Genomic DNA, 23335 nt, shown 5'->3' with positions numbered 1-23335 from the left:
TGAACACAACCCCTATTACTGTACTCCATTTACTGTACTGTCATATTGTGATCAGTATTAAAACATTTCCACCTCTCTTCTTCCATCTATTACTGTACTGTCATATTGTGATCAATATTAAAACATTTCCACCTCTCTTCTTTCATCTATTACTGTACTGTCATATTCTGATCAGTATTAAAACATTTCCACCTCTCTTCTTTCATCTGGTTGATTAACTTTATTAGTCACATGTACATTTCATTCAGAGGAATTTAGTTTATACAGAAACAAGATTGTTGTGTCAAGAATTTGAAAAATAAACAGTCTACAGACAACAATATTCACAAACACCAAGAAGCCCAATAACAAGAAGATCAATGATTTCTAAATGAAAACAGATTTTACAACACAGTGTGGTGTTTCATTATAGGAATGACTCTGTCTGTCAACTTCAGTGGTGTTTCATTAAGCAACAAGGAGGTCCGAGGGGGTGTGCCATGTCTAAATTCTTCTGAATTTGGGGAGTGCCTAGATGGGGAGTGCCTAGATACAGCCTTTAGCCATGGTATATTGGCCATATTTCACAAACCCCCTAGGTGCCAAATTGCTATTATAAACAGTTTGCCAACTAAATTAGAGCCTGTTTTGTCACACCCGTTATATACAGTCTGATACAACATGGCTGTCAGCCAATCAGCATCCAGGGCTCACACCACCCAGTTTACAATCATTAATATTTAGATTTAATAATCAACTGTTAACTCATGACTAGAGAGTTCATATCAATTGTTGCTCCAGTGTGTCTTACTGAACATGACTATGATTAGATTGAAACATCATGTTGTGTTTGACACAGGGACACTGAGGAGTCATCAAACCAAACATGAAACCCTGGATAGAGGGGCTCAGTGAATGTAGTGTGGAATGTGTATAGGTGGGTCAGTGTGTCAGAGGAGACTCTGTAGAAGGACAGAGTGCCAGCTGGCCAGTCCAGATACACTCCTACTCTGTGGGAGCTGGAGGGGGGGACGTCTATGGTAGTGTGATTATAATTGTGCCAGGCCGTGTAACTGTTCTCAGAGCAGTCCAGACTCCAGGACTTTAATCCAATAATACAGTCCTTACCCCCTACTCTTCTGCTGATTCCTTTATACGTCATTCCTATAACAGCCTCTCTCCCACTCCACTTTACCTCCCAGTAACAGCGCCCAGTCAGACCCTCTCTACACAACACCTGCTGCCAGTCCTCAAATCTCTCTGGGTGATCAGGATACGGCTGCTCCTCTGTCCTCCATGTCACCTTTCTGTTCTCCTTGGACAGAGAGAGGAGTTTGTTTACTGTGTTTGGGTCCAGCGTGAAGTCACAGGCATCTGATGGATGAAACCAGACACAATATTAGGAGTCATCATCATTCACATTAGAATGTTAACTCACTTTTCACTAATTCATTTAATGTAGATGTTTATAGGTATCAAAATGAGAAGTTATGGTAATTTGAGACTTTTTGAATGATCATATGTTATACTGTATGGTAATATAAAACACACTTATTCCGATTAATTACATACACACACACACACACACACATGTCTTATGTAACACAAATGCGCCACACACAAACACAGACACACACATTGTCAAAGCAACTCTTTCTAAACTTTGTCCCTGATTTCTGCTTCTGTAGAACTACAGCTGATATTTAATATGACCAAGTAAGTAATGATGGTGGTCTTTGACTTTGACTTAACTTGAATTAAGACTTATTCTTAGTCATATTCTTCACAGCAGTCAACACTCACATTTTCTAAGCCCAGGTTTCATTGTGTGCTCTCCACCATGTTCCACACTGCAGCGGTAAGCAGAAGAACAGACAGTCATTGAGTGATACATGTGACATCACATATTCACACAAATACACGCACACACACACACACACACACACACACACACACAGCATATAAGTTTGTTCAAGTGATGGTAAGAATGTTTGTTTTAAAGAGCCTAATAACTCAAACATGTCGGATATGAACATTGACATAAACCCTGTCCATACTTGAGTTTCTCCAGTCTGCAGTGTGGATCGTCCAGTCCAGCAGAGAGCAGTCTGACTCCTGAGTCTCCTGGGTGATTGTAGCTCAGGTCCAGTTCTCTCAGTTGTGACCCGTTTGACCTCAGAGCTGAGACCAGGGAAGAACAGCCTTCCTCTGTGACTAGACAGCCTGACAGCCTGCAAAGATTAAAATCATTTTAAAATCACTCTGCTTTTCTTTGGTGGTGAAAATATAATTTTTCAACATTTTCAGATACATCAGTGTCCTGAAACCTGCCAAATACACTACCGTTCAAAAGTTTGGGGTCACTTAGAAATGTCCTTGTTTTTGTTAATGTTGTAAATGACTATTGTAGCTGGAAACCGCAGTTAATGGAATATCTACATAGACGTACAGATGCCCATTGTCAGCAACTATCACTCATGTGTTAGTTAATCCAAGTTTATATTTTTAAAAGGCAAATTGATCATGAAAAAACCCTTTTGCAATTATGTTAGCACAGCTTAAAACTGTTGTTCTGATTAAAGAAGCAATAAAACTGGCCTTCTTTAGACTAGATGAGTATCTGGAGCATCAGCATTTGTGGGTTTGATTACAGGCTCAAAATGTCCAGAAACAAAGTACTTTCTTCTGTATCTCATCAGTCTATTTTGTTCTGAGAAAATGAAGGCTATTCCATGCGAGGAATTGCCAAGAAACCGAAGATCTCGTACAACACTGTGTTGTTGTAAAGAACAGCGCAAACTGGCTCTAACCAGAATAGATAGAGGAGTGGGAGGCCCCGGTGCACAACTGAGCAAGAGGACAAGTACATTAGAGAGTCTAGTTTGAGAAACAGACGCCTCACAAGTCCTCAACTGGCAGCTTCATTAAAAAGTCCCCTCCAAAACACTAGTCTCAATGTCAACAGTGAAGAGGCGACTCCAGGATGCTGGCCTTCTAGGCGGAAAGGGCCTCTGTACGCCTATGTAGATATTCTATTAAAAATCAGCCGTTTCCAGCTACAATAGTCATTTACAACATTAACAATGTGTCACGGCCGTCCTCCTCTTCATCCGAAGAGGAGAGACGAGATGGATCTGAGGACCAATACGCGGCGTGGTAAGTGTCCATGGCAAATCTTTAATCAAGAAAAACTGAACACTATACAAACGAGTAACAAAAACAATAAACCAAATACGACCGTGAAGCTACAAAATGAGACCTGTGCTGAAACAAGCCATCAACATAGACAATCACCCACAAACAAACAGTGCAACCCAGGCTACCTAAGTATGATTCTCAATCAGAGACAACTAATGACACCTGCCTCTGATTGAGAACCATACTAGGCCGAAAACATAGAACTGCCCCAAAACATAGAAAAACAAACATAGACTGCCCACCCAACTCACGCCCTGACCATACTAAATAAATACAAAACAACAGAAATAAAGGTCAGAACGTGACAGTACCCCCCCCCCCAAAGGTGCGGACTCCGGCCGCAAAACCTTGACCTATAGGGGAGGGTCTGGGTGGGCGTCTGTCCGCGGTGGCGGCTCTGGCGCGGGACGCGGACCCCACCTCATCATTGTCTTAGTCCGCCTTATTGTCCGCCTCCGTGGCTTTCTCAGCATGACCACCCCTCTCAATGACCCCACTGGACAGAGGGGCAGCTCGGGACAGAGGGACAGCTGCTCGGGACAGAGAGACAGCTGCTCGGGACAGAGAGACAGCTGCTCGGGACAGAGAGACAGCTGCTCGGGACAGAGAGACAGCTGCTCGGGACAGAGAGACAGCTGCTCGGGACAGAGAGACAGCAGCTCTGGGCAGAGGGGCTCCGGCAGAGGCGCCGGACAGGCGGGAGGCTCCGGCAGAGGCGCCGGACAGGCGGGAGGCTCCGGCAGAGGCGCCGGACAGGCGGGAGACTCCGGCAGAGGCGCCGGACAGGCGGGAGACTCCGGCAGAGGCGCCGGACAGGCGGGAGACTCCGGCAGAGGCGCCGGACAGGCGGGAGACTCCGGCAGAGGCGCCGGACAGGCGGGAGACTCCGGCAGAGGCGCCGGACAGGCGGGAGACTCCGGCAGAGGCGCCGGACAGGCGGGAGACTCCGGCAGAGGCGCCGGACAGGCGGGAGACTCCGGCAGAGGCGCCGGACAGGCGGGAGACTCCGGCAGAGGCGCCGGACAGGCGGGAGACTCCGGCAGAGGCGCCGGACAGGCGGGAGACTCCGGCAGAGGCGCCGGACAGGCGGGAGACTCCGGCAGAGGCGCCGGACAGGCGGGAGACTCCGGCAGCGGCGCCGGACAGACAGGACCACCTGCAGGGAGGAGACAGAGAGACAGCCTGGTGCGTGGGGCTGCCACAGGAACCACCAGGCTGGGAAAACCTTCAGGAGGCTTGGGGTTAAGAGGAGGCACCTGAAAGACCGGGCTGTGGGGGAGCACTGGAGCTCTGGTGCGCAACCTTGGCACCACTTCCCCAGGCTGGATAACCACTCTAGCCCGGACCGTCCAGAGTGCAGGCACAGGTTGAACCGGGCTGTGGGTAAGCACGGGAGATCTAGTGCTTACTACACGCACCTCTCCCTTCGGCTCCATTCCCACATTCGCCCGGCACGAGCGGAGCGCGGGCAGAGGACGCACTGCACCCTCCCAGCGCCCCGGAGACACAGCACGCAGAGCCGGCGCAGGATACCCTGGGCCAAAACTGCGTACCGGCGACCAGACCCGCTGAGCAGGCACCATACGCCCTGGCTCGATGCCCGCACTCGCATGACACTCTCGGGGGGCTGTCCCATAGCGCACCGGGCTATGGGCACGTACTGGCGACACCGTGCGCTTAACCGCATAACACGGTGCCTGCCCAGTATCTAGCTGCTTATAATAAGCACGAGGAGTGAGCGCAGGTCTGCTACCTGGCTTAGCTCCACCCCTCGTGTGCCCCCCCCCAAAAGAAATTTGGGGCTGTCTCTCGTACCTGTCGCACTGCCGTGCTGCCTCCTCATATCGCCGCCGCTCAGCTTTCGCTGCCTCCAGCTCTGCTTTGGGGCGGCGATATTCCCCAGCCTGTGCCCAGGGTCCCTCTCCGTTCAGTATCTCCTCCCATGTCCAGGAGTCCTGTGATACCGGCCGCTGTTGTTGCTGCTGCTGCCGTCGCTGTTTTCTACCACGCCGCTTGGTCCTTGGTTGGTGGGTGATTCTGTCACGGCCGTCCTCCTCTTCATCCGAAGAGGAGAGACGAGATGGATCTGAGGACCAATACGCGGCGTGGTAAGTGTCCATGGCAAATCTTTAATCAAGAAAAACTGAACACTATACAAACGAGTAACAAAAACAATAAACCAAATACGACCGTGAAGCTACAAAATGAGACCTGTGCTGAAACAAGCCATCAACATAGACAATCACCCACAAACAAACAGTGCAACCCAGGCTACCTAAGTATGATTCTCAATCAGAGACAACTAATGACACCTGCCTCTGATTGAGAACCATACTAGGCCGAAAACATAGAACTGCCCCAAAACATAGAAAAACAAACATAGACTGCCCACCCAACTCACGCCCTGACCATACTAAATAAATACAAAACAACAGAAATAAAGGTCAGAACGTGACACAATGTCTACACTGTATTTCTGATCAATTTGATGTTATTTTAATGGACAAAAAATGTGCTTTTCTTTCAAAAACAAGGACATTTCTAAGTGACCCCAAACTTTTGAACGATAGAGTATATTCATAAAGGGATGTATCATTATTAGAAATGGCAAATGATCGAAGTACTGCTTGTAGATAGAAACATGTATAGTACAAACATTTGAGTAGACTGACCAGACCAGTTTAAAAAGCAGTACCAGTCAAAAGACAGACAGTGAGGTATCAGATTTAGATTGTGAATTTTATTAGGACCCCCATTAGCTGTAAAGCCGTAAAGTTAGCTAATTTTCCTGGGGTCCAACACGAATTACTAAGACATTACAAACAATTACAAATTAAGACTTTACAAACATTTAACAAGTAGACAACACAGACAATTATAATACGTGACAGGTACACATTTAACAATCAGTTGATGCTTTCTATTTCCTGTCCAGTCATATGGTCTATCGCATTAGATGTTATTTTATTTCTTTCTTGATGGTGGATTGACTTTTTGCCTGAGAATTATGGATTGGTAAAGAGTTCCATTCAGCTATGGCTCTATATAAAACATGTAGATTTAAGGCGATTTGTCCTTGGCTTGGGTTGTCTTAGATGCTCTGAATTTACGTGTTTGGTTGGTGATAATGCGTGTTGCTAGTATGTACTAACTCGTCTTAAAAATACTGTGTTTTTTTTTTTTACATTCCTAAAGAAAATCTAAAGACGAGATAGTAATTTGTTTTCAACCATGAGAGATTCTGAAGCATTTGCATAATATTAATACGGAATGAGCAATGAAGAGCTAATCTGGCAGCCCTGTTTTGAGCCATTTGAAGCTTTTTTATATATTTCTTTGCTGCAGATGACCATATAACTGGACAGTACTCTAAGTGTGATAGGACCAAGGATTGACCATATAACCAGACAGCTCTCTAAGTGTGATAGGACCAGGGATTGACCATATAACTGGACAGTACTCTAAGTGTGATAGGACCAGGGATTGACCATATAACTGGACAGTACTCTAAGTGTATAGGACCAAGGATTGACCATATAACCAGACAGCTCTCTAAGTGTGATAGGACCAGGGATTGACCATATAACTGGACAGTACTCTAAGTGTGATAGGACCAGGGATTGACCATATAACTGGACAGTACTCTAAGTGTGATAGGACCAAGGATTGACCATATAACCAGACAGTACTCTAAGTGTGATAGGACCAAGGATTGACCATATAACTGGACAGTACTCTAAGTGTGATAGGACCAAGGATTGACCATATAACCAGACAGCACTCTAAGTGTGATAGGACCAGGGATTGACCATATAACTGGACAGTACTCTAAGTGTGATAGGACCAGGGATTGACCATATAACTGGACAGTACTCTAAGTGTGATAGGACCAGGGATTGACCATATAACTGGACAGTACTCTAAGTGTGATAGGACCAGGGATTGACCATATAACTGGACAGTACTCTAAGTGTGATAGGACCAGGGATTGACCATATAACCAGACAGTACTCTAAGTGTGATAGGACCAGGGATTGACCATATAACTGGACAGTACTCTAAGTGTGATAGGACCAAGGCTTGACCATATAACCAGACAGTACTCTAAGTGTGATGGGACCAGGGATTGACCATATAACCAGACAGTACTCTAAGTGTGATAGGACCAGGGATTGACCATATAACTGGACAGTACTCTAAGTGTGATAGGACCAAGGCTTGACCATATAACCACACAGTACTCTAAGTGTGATAGGACCAGGGATTGACCATATAACCAGACAGTACTCTAAGTGTGATAGGACCAAGGCTTGACCATATAACCAGACAGTACTCTAAGTGTGATAGGACCAGGGATTGACCATATAACCAGACAGTACTTTAAGTGTGATAGGACCAAGGATTGACCATATAACCAGACAGTACTCTAAGTGTAATAGGACCAGGGATTGACCATATAACTGGACAGTACTCTAAGTGTGATAGGACCAGGGATTGACCATATAACTGGACAGTACTCTAAGTGTGATAGGACCAGGGATTGACCATATAACTGGACAGTACTCTAAGTGTGATAGGACCAGGGATTGACCATATAACCAGACAGTACTCTAAGTGTGATAGGACCAGGGATTGACCATATAACTGGACAGTACTCTAAGTGTGATAGGACCAAGGCTTGACCATATAACCAGACAGTACTCTAAGTGTGATAGGACCAGGGATTGACCATATAACCAGACAGTACTCTAAGTGTGATAGGACCAGGGATTGACCATATAACTGGACAGTACTCTAAGTGTGATAGGACCAAGGCTTGACCATATAACCAGACAGTACTCTAAGTGTGATAGGACCAGGGATTGACCATATAACTGGACAGTACTCTAAGTGTATAGGACCAAGGATTGACCATATAACCAGACAGTACTCTAAGTGTGATAGGACCAAGGATTGACCACATAACCAGACAGTACTCTAAGTGTGATAGGACCAGGGATTGACCATATAACTGGACAGTACTCTAAGTGTGATAGGACCAAGGATTGACCATATAACCAGACAGTACTCTAAGTGTGATAGGACCAGGGATTGACCATATAACCAGACAGTACTCTAAGTGTGATAGGACCAGGGATTGACCATATAACTGGACAGTACTCTAAGTGTATAGGACCAAGGATTGACCATATAACCAGACAGTACTCTAAGTGTGATAGGACCAGGGATTTACCATATAACTGGACAGTACTCTAAGTGTGTAGGACCAAGGATTGACCATATAACTGGACGGTACTCTAAGTGTGATAGGACCAGGGATTGACCATATAACCATACAGTACTCTAAGTGAGATAGGACCAGGGATTGACCATATAACCAGACAGTACTCCAAGTGTGATAGGACCAGGGATTGACCATATAACCAGACAGTACTCTAAGTGTGATAGGACCAGGGATTGACCATATAACCAGACAGTACTCTAAGTGTGATAGGACCAGGGATTGACCATATAACTGGACAGTACTCTAAGTGTATAGGACCAAGGATTGACCATATAACCAGACAGTACTCTAAGTGTGATAGGACCAAGGATTGACCATATAACCAGACAGCACTCTAAGTGTGATAGGACCAGGGATTGACCATATAACCAGACAGTACTCTAAGTGTGATAGGACCAGGGATTGGCCATATAACTGGACGGTACTCTAAGTGTGATAGGACCAAGGATTGACCATATAACCAGACAGTACTCTAAGTGTGATAGGACCAGGGATTGACCATATAACTGGATGGTACTCTAAGTGTGATATGACCAGGGATTGACCATATAACTGGACAGTACTCTAAGTGTGATAGGACCAATGATTGACCATATAACCAGACAGTACTCTAAGTGTGATAGGACCAGGGATTGACCATATAACCAGACAGTACTCTAAGTGTGATAGGACCAGGGATTGACCATATAACCAGACAGTACTCTAAGTGTGATAGGACCAAGGATTGACCATATAACCAGACAGCACTCTAAGTGTGATAGGACCAGGGATTGACCATATAACCAGACAGTACTTTAAGTGTGATAGGACCAGGGATTGGCCATATATCTGGACGGTACTCTAAGTGTGATAGGACCAAGGATTGACCATATAACCAGACGGTACTCTAAGTGTGATAGGACCAGGGATTGACCATATAACCAGACAGCTCTCTAAGTGTGATGGGACCAGGGATTGACCATATAACTGGACGGTACTCTAAGTGTGATAGGACCAGGGATTGACCATATAACTGGACAGTACTCTAAGTGTGATAGGACCAAGGATTGACCATATAACCAGAAAGTACTCTAAGTGTGATAGGACCAGGGATTGACCATATAACCAGACAGTACTCTAAGTGTGATAGGACCAGGGATTGACCATATAACCAGACAGTACTCTAAGTGTGATAGGACCAGGGATTGACCATATAATTGGACAGTACTCTAAGTGTGATAGGACCAAGGATTGACCATATAACCAGACAGTACTCTAAGTGTGATAGGACCAGGGATTGACCATATAACCAGACAGTACTCTAAGTGTGATAGGACCAGGGATTGACCATATAACTGGACAGTACTCTAAGTGTATAGGACCAAGGATTGACCATATAACCAGACAGTACTCTAAGTGTGATAGGACCAGGGATTGACCATATAACTGGACAGTACTCTAAGTGTATAGGACCAAGGATTGACCATATAACCAGACAGTACTCTAAGTGTGATAGGACCAAGGCTTGACCATATAACCAGACAGTACTCTAAGTGTGATAGGACCAGGGATTGACCATATAACCAGACAGTACTCTAAGTGTGATAGGACCAGGGATTGACCATATAACCAGACAGTACTCTAAGTGTGATAGGACCAGGGATTGGCCATATAACTGGACGGTACTCTAAGTGTGATAGGACCAAGGATTGACCATATAACCAGACAGTACTCTAAGTGTGATAGGACCAGGGATTGACCATATAACCAGACAGTACTCTAAGTGTGATAGGACCAGGGATTGACCATATAACTGGACAGTACTCTAAGTGTATAGGACCAAGGATTGACCATATAACCAGACAGTACTCTAAGTGTGATAGGACCAGGGATTGACCATATAACCAGACAGTACTCTAAGTGTGATAGGACCAGGGATTGACCATATAACCAGACAGTACTCTAAGTGTGATAGGACCAAGGATTGACCATATAACCAGACAGCACTCTAAGTGTGATAGGACCAGGGATTGACCATATAACCAGACAGTACTCTAAGTGTGATAGGACCAAGGATTGACCATATAACCAGACAGTACTCTAAGTGTGATAGGACCAGGGATTGACCATATAACTGGACGGTACTCTAAGTGTGATAGGACCAGGGATTGACCATATAACCAGACGGTACTCTAAGTGTGATAGGACCAGGGATTGACCATATAACCAGACAGCACTCTAAGTGTGATAGGACCAGGGATTGGCCATATAACTGGACGGTACTCTAAGTGTGATAGGACCAAGGATTGACCATATAACTAGACAGTACTCTAAGTGTGATAGGACCAGGGATTGACCATATAACTGGACGGTACTCTAAGTGTGATAGGACCAAGGATTGACCATATAACTGGACGGTACTCTAAGTGTGATAGGACCAGGGATTGACCATATAACCAGACAGCTCTCTAAGTGTGATGGGACCAGGGATTGACCATATAACTGGACGGTACTCTAAGTGTGATAGGACCAGGGATTGACCATATAACTGGACAGTACTCTAAGTGTGATAGGACCAAGGATTGACCATATAACCAGAAAGTACTCTAAGTGTGATAGGACCAGGGATTGACCATATAACCAGACAGTACTCTAAGTGTGATAGGACCAGGGATTGACCATATAACCAGACAGTACTCTAAGTGTGATAGGACCAGGGATTGACCATATAATTGGACAGTACTCTAAGTGTGATAGGACCAAGGATTGACCATATAACCAGACAGTACTCTAAGTGTGATAGGACCAGGGATTGACCATATAACCAGACAGTACTCTAAGTGTGATAGGACCAGGGATTGACCATATAACTGGACAGTACTCTAAGTGTATAGGACCAAGGATTGACCATATAACCAGACAGTACTCTAAGTGTGATAGGACCAGGGATTGACCATATAACTGGACAGTACTCTAAGTGTATAGGACCAAGGATTGACCATATAACCAGACAGTACTCTAAGTGTGATAGGACCAAGGCTTGACCATATAACCAGACAGTACTCTAAGTGTGATAGGACCAGGGATTGACCATATAACCAGACAGTACTCTAAGTGTGATAGGACCAGGGATTGGCCATATAACTGGACGGTACTCTAAGTGTGATAGGACCAAGGATTGACCATATAACCAGACAGTACTCTAAGTGTGATAGGACCAGGGATTGACCATATAACCAGACAGTACTCTAAGTGTGATAGGACCAGGGATTGACCATATAACTGGACAGTACTCTAAGTGTATAGGACCAAGGATTGACCATATAACCAGACAGTACTCTAAGTGTGATAGGACCAGGGATTGACCATATAACCAGACAGTACTCTAAGTGTGATAGGACCAGGGATTGACCATATAACCAGACAGTACTCTAAGTGTGATAGGACCAAGGATTGACCATATAACCAGACAGCACTCTAAGTGTGATAGGACCAGGGATTGACCATATAACCAGACAGTACTCTAAGTGTGATAGGACCAAGGATTGACCATATAACCAGACAGTACTCTAAGTGTGATAGGACCAGGGATTGACCATATAACTGGACGGTACTCTAAGTGTGATAGGACCAGGGATTGACCATATAACCAGACGGTACTCTAAGTGTGATAGGACCAGGGATTGACCATATAACCAGACAGCACTCTAAGTGTGATAGGACCAGGGATTGGCCATATAACTGGACGGTACTCTAAGTGTGATAGGACCAAGGATTGACCATATAACTAGACAGTACTCTAAGTGTGATAGGACCAGGGATTGACCATATAACTGGACGGTACTCTAAGTGTGATAGGACCAAGGATTGACCATATAACTGGACGGTACTCTAAGTGTGATAGGACCAGGGATTGACCATATAACCAGACAGCTCTCTAAGTGTGATGGGACCAGGGATTGACCATATAACTGGACGGTACTCTAAGTGTGATAGGACCAGGGATTGACCATATAACTGGACAGTACTCTAAGTGTGATAGGACCAAGGATTGACCATATAACCAGAAAGTACTCTAAGTGTGATAGGACCAGGGATTGACCATATAACCAGACAGTACTCTAAGTGTGATAGGACCAGGGATTGACCATATAACCAGACAGTACTCTAAGTGTGATAGGACCAGGGATTGACCATATAATTGGACAGTACTCTAAGTGTGATAGGACCAAGGATTGACCATATAACCAGACAGTACTCTAAGTGTGATAGGACCAGGGATTGACCATATAACCAGACAGTACTCTAAGTGTGATAGGACCAGGGATTGACCATATAACTGGACAGTACTCTAAGTGTATAGGACCAAGGATTGACCATATAACCAGACAGTACTCTAAGTGTGATAGGACCAAGGCTTGACCATATAACCAGACAGTACTCTAAGTGTGATAGGACCAGGGATTGACCATATAACCAGACAGTACTCTAAGTGTGATAGGACCAGGGATTGACCATATAACCAGACAGTACTCTAAGTGTGATAGGACCAGGGATTGGCCATATAACTGGACGGTACTCTAAGTGTGATAGGACCAAGGATTGACCATATAACCAGACAGTACTCTAAGTGTGATAGGACCAGGGATTGACCATATAACCAGACAGTACTCTAAGTGTGATAGGACCAGGGATTGACCATATAACTGGACAGTACTCTAAGTGTATAGGACCAAGGATTGACCATATAACCAGACAGTACTCTAAGTGTGATAGGACCAGGGATTGACCATATAACCAGACAGTACTCTAAGTGTGATAGGACCAGGGATTGACCATATAACCAGACAGTACTCTAAGTGTGATAGGACCAAGGATTGACCATATAACCAGACAGCACTCTAAGTGTGATAGGACCAGGGATTGACCATATAACCAGACAGTACTCTAAGTGTGATAGGACCAAGGATTGACCATATAACCAGACAGTACTCTAAGTGTGATAGGACCAGGGATTGACCATATAACTGGACGGTACTCTAAGTGTGATAGGACCAGGGATTGACCATATAACCAGACGGTACTCTAAGTGTGATAGGACCAGGGATTGACCATATAACCAGACAGCACTCTAAGTGTGATAGGACCAGGGATTGGCCATATAACTGGACGGTACTCTAAGTGTGATAGGACCAAGGATTGACCATATAACTAGACAGTACTCTAAGTGTGATAGGACCAGGGATTGACCATATAACTGGACGGTACTCTAAGTGTGATAGGACCAAGGATTGACCATATAACCAGACAGTACTCTAAATGTAATAGGACCAGGGATTGACCATATAACTGGACGGTACTCTAAGTGTGATAGGACCAAGGTTTGATTCAGAGTGCTAGATGTTACATACTCTGAACATTTTCTTGTAAGAGCAAGAAATTGAGTATACTGTCCACATTATATTTATTTTGACAGTAAAGCTAACATCTTCAATTTGGGACTTCAGGGTATTTTCATATATATCTGTTTCTATGTTTTGAAAAATAAAAGCACGTTATGTATCTAGTCCCCTCATTTGAAGAAGTCATAAGAATTCTGATCAATTCACTTATAGTGTATTAAAGTAGTCAAAAGTTTAGTATTTGGTCCCACACCTGTTGGCTGCATTTGCAGTTTTTATTTATTTATTTTACCAGGTAAGTTGACTGAGAACACGTTCTCATTTACAGCAACGACCTGGGGAATAGTTACAGGGGAGAGGAGGGGGATGAATGAGCCAATTGTAAGCTGGGGATGATTAGGTGACCATGATGGTATGAGGGACAGCTTGGGAATTTAGCCAGGACACCGGGGTTAACACCCCTACTCTTAAGATAAGTGCCATGGGATGTCCCATCCGAAAGACGGCACCCTACACAGGGCAGTGTCCCCAATCACAGCCCTGGGGCATTGGGATATTTTTTAGACCAGAGGAAAGAGTGCCTCCTACTGGCCCTCCAACACCACTTCCAGAAGCATTTGGTTTGCCATCCATGGACTAACCAGGACCGGTTGGATTTGGTTATGTTTTGGGTTATGTTTTGCCCAATAGTAACTGAATGGTGGATGAAGATGTGATTAATCTTTTGTCTAAGTGAGTAGATAACATGTTTACAAACACTACTAAATTAATCCTGATAATGCCATGATTAAGAAAAATCATGATTCAATCATGAATTTTGATGAGTGATAAAGTTACAGAGGCTACAACAAAACAGCGAACCTCTCTAACAGAGGAGGCATGATCTTTGTGCCTCTGTAACTTTCTCATTAATCATCATTCACAATTCATTAATGATTATTTATGATATTCTATTCTTACTTACAACAGAAGGGAAGTGACCCCAAAATGACAGAGGACATTATTAACCTGTTTACGATATTGGTTCCCAATTGGGAATCAACCCTCCCACGTGCAGCTGAAACGGTGGCGCATGGAACGCAAAAATATTCTTAAAAATATTTAACCTCCACACATTAACAAGTCCAATAGCTCAAATGAAAGATAAACATCTTGTTCATCTAGCCAGCAAGTCAGATTTCTAAAATGTTTTACGGCGAAAACATAGCACATATATATGTAAAACCACCACCAGACACAGCTCATTTCAATAGCCAAAACATGCAATCAACAAACGCAGGATTAAAAAATAAATCGCTCACTAACCTTTTGAAAATCTTCATCAGATGACAGTAATATGACATATTACACAGTACATTTTTTTTTTCTTCAATAATATGCCATTTATATCCATAAATGTCCATTTACAGTGAGTTCACCTTCAGAAATTACTCAAAAATGCCCGCAGGAAATCTATGTAGCGCGGCAAGATAACGTAAATAGACATCATAAACTTTGACTAAATATACATGTTCTACATATAGTTAGAAAGATACACTGCTTCTTTATGCAACCGCTGTGTTAGATTTATTTTTAACGTTACAGAAATCGCACACTATTCCATATTGTGAGACAGCGCTCAGTTCCAAGCTACATTTCCACGTAATGTTGGAGTCAACAGAAACACAGATTTAAGCATAAATATTCCCTTACCTTCGATGGTCTTCGTTCAGAATGTTCTGGAAGGCTTCATACTTACCCAATACATCGTTTGGTTTCAAGTCTTGCGTCTTTGTATTAGCTACTGCTAATAACATCAGTTGAAATGCACCCAAAACGTCCTCTGGTCCGGATAAGTTGCGCATCAAAACTTCAAAATTACACATTATATGTCGACTAAACAGGTCAAACTAAGTGCAGAAGCAAGCTTTATGATGTTTTAGACGTGCAAAACAAACTTCAATTCAATCGGCCATCGTCTGCCCTTCTCTTGAGTGCTGGAAACAAAGGAATGGCTGTGACCAATTCGCGCCCATACGCACAGCCTATTCTCTCGTGGCACGCACTAATTTCACTCCCATAGGGTCAATTCTTGCGCGATTTGAACGGTTTGAAGCTCTAATGAAAGAGGACATCTAGCGGAAGAGAAAGAAAGTGTCCCCAGAATCATAGCTGGTTGGGAAGGGTGGGGGCCATGACGTCAAAGTTGCTCCAACTTTCATGGCCACAAAAACTAGTTTGGAAGAATGCCTGCCCTGTGAGTTCTGCTATACTTACAGACATAATTCCAACGGTTTTAGAATCTTTAGAGTGTTTTCTATCCAATAATAATTTTTATTTGCATATATTAACAATTTTTGACAGATTTTTTTTCCAGTTTACTAGGGGTACCCAATCTCTCCAAAGGGGGCGTATGTCTGCCATATAACCATTCAGTTTCTATTGAGAAAAACATCATCCAAAACACATCCAAAACAAACAGCAAATGCATTCAACAAGTTTGTAGTCATAAGCTTGATGTAATCACTGCAGGCAAGGAATGTGTGACCAAATACGACAGTTATGACTACATTAATACAACATAAGTGAATTTGTCCAAATAATTACGACTTCTTCAAAGAGAAGAACTAGATACATAAAGTGCTTTCATTTCTAAAGGGGAAAACAGATATGTATGAATAAACTCCTATAAAAGGTGACATTCTGTACTGTCACCTAATATGAAACATTCTATCTCAAATCCAAAATGCTGAGCATAGCACCAAATTAAAAACTGTAAGCTTCACTGTCCAAACACATATGGTGTGGACTATGTGTGCCTGGTAAACACATGTGGATCTGGTGAACAGTTATCAGTTGTTGACCAATTACAGGAATACTGACCTCAGAGTCTCCAGTTTACAGTGGGCATTCCCCAGTCCAGCAGAGAGGAGCATCACTCCTGAATCTTTCAGGTCATTGTTACTCAGATCCAGCTCACTCAGGTGTGAGGGGTTTGACTTCAGAGCAGAGACCAGAGAAGCACAGCTTTCCTCTGTGACTAGACAGCGTGACAGCCTGCAAAGAGTAAAATCATATTAAAACCAAACTGCTATTATTTGTTGTTGAAAATAGTGGCAGTGTATTTTTTCAACATAATCCCCCATTTCTCCTTTACCCAAATCCAGATAGCTGATGTTCTGAAAGAGCAAATTCTGGAACCCTACAAATCAGCTGGGCTAGACAATCTGGACCCTCTCTTTTTTAAATTATCCGCCGCAATTGTTGCAACCCCTATTACGAACCTGTTCAATCTCTCTTTCGTATCACCTGAGATCCCCAAAGATTGGAAAGCTGCCGCGGTCATCCCCCTCTTCTAGACCCAAAATGTTACAGACCTATATCTATCCTTCTCTGCCTTTCTTAAGTCTTCAAAAGCCAAGTTAACAAACAGATCACCGACCATTTCGAATCCCAACGTACCTTCTCCGCTATGCAATCTTGTTTCACGGTTTCATGGGTGCACCTCAGCCACGCTCAAGGTCCTAAACAATATTATAACCGCCATCAATAAAAGACAATACTGTGCAGCCGTCTTCATCGACCTGGCCAAGACTTTCGACTCTGTCAATCATCGCATTCTTATTGGCAGACTTAACAGCCTTGGTTTCTCAAATGACTGCCTCACCTGGTTCACCAACTACTTCTCAGACAGAGTACAGTGTGTCAAATGAGAGGGCCTGTTGTCTGGACCTCTGGCAGTCTCTATGGGGGTGCCACAGGGTTCAATTCTCGGGCCGACTCTTTTCTCTGTACACTTCAATGATGTCGCGCTTGCTGCTGGTGAGTCTCTGATCCACCTCTATGCAGACGACACCATTCTGTATACTTCTGGCCCTTCTTTGGACACTGTGTTAACAAACCTCCAGATGAGCTTCAATGCCATACACCACTCCTTCCATGGCCTCCAACTGCTCTTAAATGCAAGTAAAACTAAATGCATACTCTTCAACCGATCGCTGCCCGCACCCTCCCGCCCGTCTAACATCACTACTCTGGACGGTTCTGACTTAGAATATGTGGACAACTACAAATACCTAGGTGTCTGGTTAGACTGTAAACTCTCCTTCCAGACTCACATTAAGCATCTCCAATCCAAAATTACATCTAGAATCGGCTTCCTATTTTGCAACAAAGCATCCTTCACATATGCTGCCAAACATACCCTCGTAAAACTGACTATCCTACCAATCCTTGACTTCGGCGATGTCATTTACAAAATATCCTCCAACACTCTACTCAGAAAAATGGATACAGTCTATCACAGTGCCATCCGTTTTGTCACCAAAGCCCCATATACTACCCAACACTGCGACATGTATGCTCTGGCTCCAGGTCATCTACAAGTCTCTGCTAGGTAAAGCCCCACCATATCTTAGCTCACTGGTCACCATAGCAGCAAACACCCGTAGCATGCGCTCCAGCAGGTATATTTCACTGGTCATCCCCAAAGCTAACTCCTCCTTTGGCCGCCTTTCATTCCAGTTCTCTGCTGCCAATGACTGGAATGAATTGCAAAAATCACTGAAGCTGTAGTCTTATATTTCCCTCACTAACTTTAAGCATCAGCTGTCAGAGCAGCTTACCGATCATTGCACCTGTACACAGCCAAACTGTAAATAGCCCACCCAACTACCTCATCCCCATATTGTTATTTATTCTTTGCTCCTTTGCACCCCAGTATCTTTACTTGCGCATTCATCTTCCACACATCTATCACTCCAGTGTTTAATTGCTAAATTTGAATTATTTCGCCACCATGGCCTATTTATTGCCTTACCTCCCTAATCTTACTACATTTGCATGCACTGTATGTAGACCTTTCTATTGTGTTATTGACTGTATGTTTGTTTATCCCATGTGTAACTCAGTGTTGTTTGTGTCGCACTGCTTTGCTTTATCTTGGTCAGGTCGTAGTTATAAATGAGAACTTGTTCTCAACTGGCCTACCTGGTTAAATAAAGGTGAAAAAAAAATAATGTAAATTATTGAGTGCTGCAGAGATGGTTGTCCTTCCCATCTCCACATAGGAACTCCAGAGCTCTTTCAGCGTGACCACCAGGTTCTTGGTCACCTCCCTGACCAAGTCCCTTCTCCCCTGAATGCTCAGTTTTGCCGGGTGGCCAGCTCTAGGAAGAGTGTTGGTGGTTCCAAACTTCTTCCATTTAAGAATAATTGAGGCCACTGTCTTTTTGGGAGACCTTCAATGCTGCAGAAATGTTTTGGTAGCCTTCCCCAGATCTGTGCCTCCACACAATCCTGTCATGGAACTGAGCGGACAATTCCTTCGACCTCATTGCTTGGTTTTTGCTCTGACATGCACTGTCAACTGTGGGACCTTATTTAGACAGGTGTGTGCCTTTCCAAATCATGTCCAATAAATAGCAACATTTTCAAAAAAATCTGTTTTCACTTTGTCCTTATGGGGTGTTGTGTGTAGATCGATGAGGATTAAAAAACATTTTTTTTAGAATAAGGCTGTAACGTAACAAAATGTGGAAGAAGGGATCTAAATACTTTCCCAATGAACTGTAAATATCTCATGTGACTCGTAAAAAGACTAAGCAATTAGCCCATTAAAATGTTTATCTGACTCCATAAAAAGAATTAGCAATATGCAAGATGCTACGGTTGAGTTACACTAATAGACAATGAATAAATGTCTGAGAATGGATTCTAAAGAAAAGTGTATTTAATTACTTCGTAAAATGAATGGATTCAAATACAAGACATAAAATTAAGTTACAAGGCATTAACAAGCATTATACAAGTCATTATTCTAAGCATGGTCAGAGAGAGAGAGAAACCTCTAGCCTGAAATACCGCAAAAGTCTATGGGGTGGAGAGAGAGATAAAGAAACCTCTAGCCTGAAAGGCCATGCCTCAAAAGTGCATGGGGTAGAGAGAGAGAGATAGAGAAAGAGTATCTCACCACAGCACGTCATGAACGAATAAGAGAATGACTCTTAGACCCCTTTATGCGTGCCTGAGTAGTTTGGATTCAAAACCTGAGTTGTTGACCAATCGTATTACTGTAAAGTTAACCTCCAATAAGATATCAGACCTACATGATGTAACCTCTGCTTCTCAGAAGTGTCACAATAGGGGTTGGCAAGACCAACACAGAGAATGCTGAATTCTTAAGACAACATGACACATACAGTTGATAGGAAGACTCACTTCGCGGGCTGCCCTACAGAACTAAATACTACACTTTTGACAACTTTAATACACTGTAAGTGAATTTGTCCAAATAAAATCCCCCTTTAAATGGGAGAACTAGATACATAAAGTGATTTAATTTCTAAACGGTAAAAACAGATATGCATGAATACCATCCAATAAAAGGTGACATTCTTTAGTCTCACCTAATGTGAAACATTCTATCTGAAATTCAAAATGCTGGAGCATAGTGACACATTTCAAACTGTAAGCTTCACTGTCCAAACACATATAGTGTTCACTATGTGTGCCTGGTAAACACATGTGGATCTGGTGAACAGTTACCACTTGTTGACCAACTACAGGAATACTGACCTCAGAGTCTCCAGTTTACAGTGTGGATTCTCCAGTCCAGCAGAGAGGAGCATCACTCCGGAATCCTTCAGGTCATTGTTACTCAGATCCAGCTCTCTCAGGTGTGAGGGGTTTGACTTCAGAGCTGAAACCAGGGAAGCACAGCCTTCCTCTGTGACTGCACAGCCTGACAGCCTGCAAAAAGTAATTTTTAAATCACTCTGCTATTCTTTGGTGTTGAAGATAGAATCAAATTGTATTTGTCACATGTGCTGAATACAACAGGTGTAGAGCTTACCGTGAAATACTTACTTTCAAGCCCTTATCCAAAAATGCAGTTTTAAGAAAATTAAGAGTTAAGAAAATATTTACTAAATAGTCAATGTGCAGGGCTACAGGTTAGTTGAGGTATTTGAGGTAATATGTAAATGTAGGTAGGGGTTAAGTGACTATGCATAGATAATAAACAGCGAATAGCAGCAGCGTAATTTTAAAGAAATGCAAATAGTCCGGGCGGCAATTTTGATTAGCTGTTCAGGGGTCCTGTGGCTTGGGGGTAGAAGCTGTTCAGTGGTCCTATGGCTCGGGGGTAGAAGGTGTTAAGAAGCCTTAAGAAGACTTGGCGCTCCAGTACCGCTTGCCATGCAGTAGCAAAGAGAACAGTCTATGAATTTTAAGGGCCATCTTCTGACATCGCCTGGTATAGAGGCCCTGGGGAATAGGTGTTGTCGTGCCCTCTTCACAACTTTCTTGGTGTGTTTGGACCATATATAGTATATATATATAGTTTGACAGTGAGGTGTCAGATTTAGATTGTATTAAGTATACAGTCCACACCATATATATTTTGACAGTGAGGTATCAGATTTAGATTGTACTGAGTATACCGTCCACACCATATCTATTTTGACAGTGAGGTATCAGATTTAGATTGTATTGAGTATACAGTCCACACCATATCTATTTTGACAGTGAGGTATCAGATTTAGATTGTACTGAGTATACAGTCCACACCATATCTAGTTTGACAGTGAGGTATCAGATTTAGATTGTATTAAGTATACAGTCCACACCATATATATTTTGACAGTGAGGTATCAGATTTAGATTGTACTGAGTATACAGTCCACACCATATCTAGTTTGACAGTGAGGTGTCAGATTTAGATTGTACTGAGTATACAGTCCACACCATATCTATTTAGACAGTGAGGTATCAGATTTAGATTGTATTGAGTATACAGTCCACACCATATCTATTTTGACAGTGAAGATAACATTTTTAAATTGGGCTCTATACTCCAGCATTTGGGATTTGAGATCAATTGTTTAATATGAGGTGACAGTATATAATGTCACCTTTTATTAAAGGGTATGTTTCACAGCTTAGAAATTAAATCACTTTGTGTATCTAGTCCCCCCATTTGAAGAAGTCTTAAGTATTTAGACAAATTCACTCACAGTGTATTAAAAGTGGTTAAAAGCTTAGTATTTGGTCCCATATTTCTTGCATGCAAGGACTAAATCAAGCTTGTGACTCAAACTCGTTGGTTACATTTGCAGTTTGTTTTGGTTGTGATGATGACTGGAGTAATTTTAATTCCTAAGTGGGTAGATAACATGTTTCTAAAAACTACTAAACTAATCCTGATGGGGCCATGATTAAGGGAAAGCAGGAATGATTCATGAATAATCATTTTAATTGAGGAAGTTACAGAGGCTACAACAAAACATGCTAAGCTCTAAGTGCTACCAATAACAGGGGAGGATAGCATTTTTTCTGAGCTTTGCACCTCTATAACTGTGTCATTCATCATCATTCATGAGTCATCTATGATTATTCCTAATCACAGTTGTATCCACATGAATGTAGAAGTGTTCAGAAACATCTTCTGTTCTTACTGACAATACAAGTGAAATGACTCCAAAATGACAGGAGGGTATTTATTATTCCGTTTCTATTGGGAAAAACATCATCCAAAACACATCCAAATCAAACAGCAAATGCATTCAATAAGTGTGGAGTCACATGCTTGATGTAATCACAGCAGGCAAGGAATATGAGACCAAAAACTTCACTTATGACAACTTTAATATAATATAAGTGAATCTGTCATGTTGTGTCTTGTCTCTGTCCTTTCCCTTCACCCTGTCTCCCTCTGCTGGTCGTTGTTAGGTTACCTTTTCTCCCCCGCTTTCTCCCAGCTGTTCCTTGTCTCCTCTAACTACCCATTCACCCCGTTTCCCACCTGTTCCCTTTTTCCCTCTGATTAGGTCCCTATATCTCTCTCTGTTTCTGTTCCTGTCCTTGTCGGATTCTTGTTTGTGTTTCATGCCTGAGCCAGACTATCGTCATGTTTGCTGTAACCTTGTCCTGTCCTGTCGGAATCTGCCGGTCTATCTGAGCCTACCTATGTTTGGTTATTAAAGAAGCTCTGTTTAAGTTAGTTCGCTTTTGGGTCCTCATTCACTCACCATAACAGAAGAATCCGACCAAGAATGGACCCAGCGACTTCGGATCCTCTCCACTCAGCCGTCGGGATCCAGGGAGCGATGCTAGGCAGACACGAGCAGGAAGTGTCTGCTGCTCGACATGCCGTTGAGACCCTGGCCACCCAAGTCTCCAACCTCACAGAACAGGTTCACCATCTCCGCCTCGATCCACCGGCCACTTCCAGGGCTTTCGAATCTCCGGAGCCCAGAATCAATAACCCGCCGTGTTACTCTGGGGAGCCCACTGAATGCCGCTCGTTCCTCACCCAGTGTGATATTGTGTTTTCTCTCCAGCCCAACACTTACTCCAGGAGCACTGCTCGTGTCGCCTACGTCATATCTCTCCTTATTGGACGGGCTCGTGAGTGGGGCACGGCAATCTGGGAGGCAAGGGCTGAGTGTACTAACCAGTATCAGGACTTTAAGGAGGAGATGATACGGGTTTTTGATCGATCTGTTTTTGGGGA

At 43.3% G+C, this 23335-nt stretch overlaps 1 protein-coding gene across 1 annotated transcript; it reads right to left on the bottom strand.

Annotated features, from left to right (window-relative positions):
* Nucleotides 1–205: 205 nt before the first annotated feature.
* LOC118938349 (stonustoxin subunit beta-like) lies at nt 206–16898 on the bottom strand. Its single transcript, XM_036941906.1, has 4 exons — nt 16705–16898; nt 2037–2210; nt 1783–1829; nt 206–1353 (listed from the first exon to the last, which is right to left on the bottom strand). The coding sequence occupies exons 1-4, from the start codon at nt 16755–16757 to the stop codon at nt 806–808; spliced, it is 822 nt and encodes a 273-aa protein (XP_036797801.1). The 5' UTR covers nt 16758–16898; the 3' UTR covers nt 206–805.
* Between the last annotated feature and the right edge of the window lie 6437 nt (nt 16899–23335).

The sequence above is a fragment of the Oncorhynchus mykiss genome, chromosome 13, assembly GCF_013265735.2.
Source record: "Oncorhynchus mykiss isolate Arlee chromosome 13, USDA_OmykA_1.1, whole genome shotgun sequence".
In the NCBI taxonomy this organism is placed as follows: Eukaryota; Metazoa; Chordata; class Actinopteri; order Salmoniformes; family Salmonidae; genus Oncorhynchus; species Oncorhynchus mykiss.
The sequence above is the reverse complement of the archived record's forward strand: the minus strand, read 5'-3'. Positions and strand labels throughout refer to the sequence as shown.

What these genes read in the sequence shown, in the direction of transcription:
- LOC118938349 (XM_036941906.1), bottom strand. Translation starts at nt 16,757, where the DNA reads ATGCTCCTCTCTGCTGGACTGGGGAATGCCCACTGTAAACTGGAGACT. An exon ending in TGTAAACTGGAGACTCTGAG is followed by an intron (nt 2,211 to 16,704) that starts GTCAGTATTCCT and finishes TAATCTTTGCAG; the next exon opens with GCTGTCAGGCTGTCTAGTCA. An exon ending in GAAACCTGGGCTTAGAAAAT is followed by an intron (nt 1,354 to 1,782) that starts GTGAGTGTTGAC and finishes TTCATCCATCAG; the next exon opens with ATGCCTGTGACTTCACGCTG.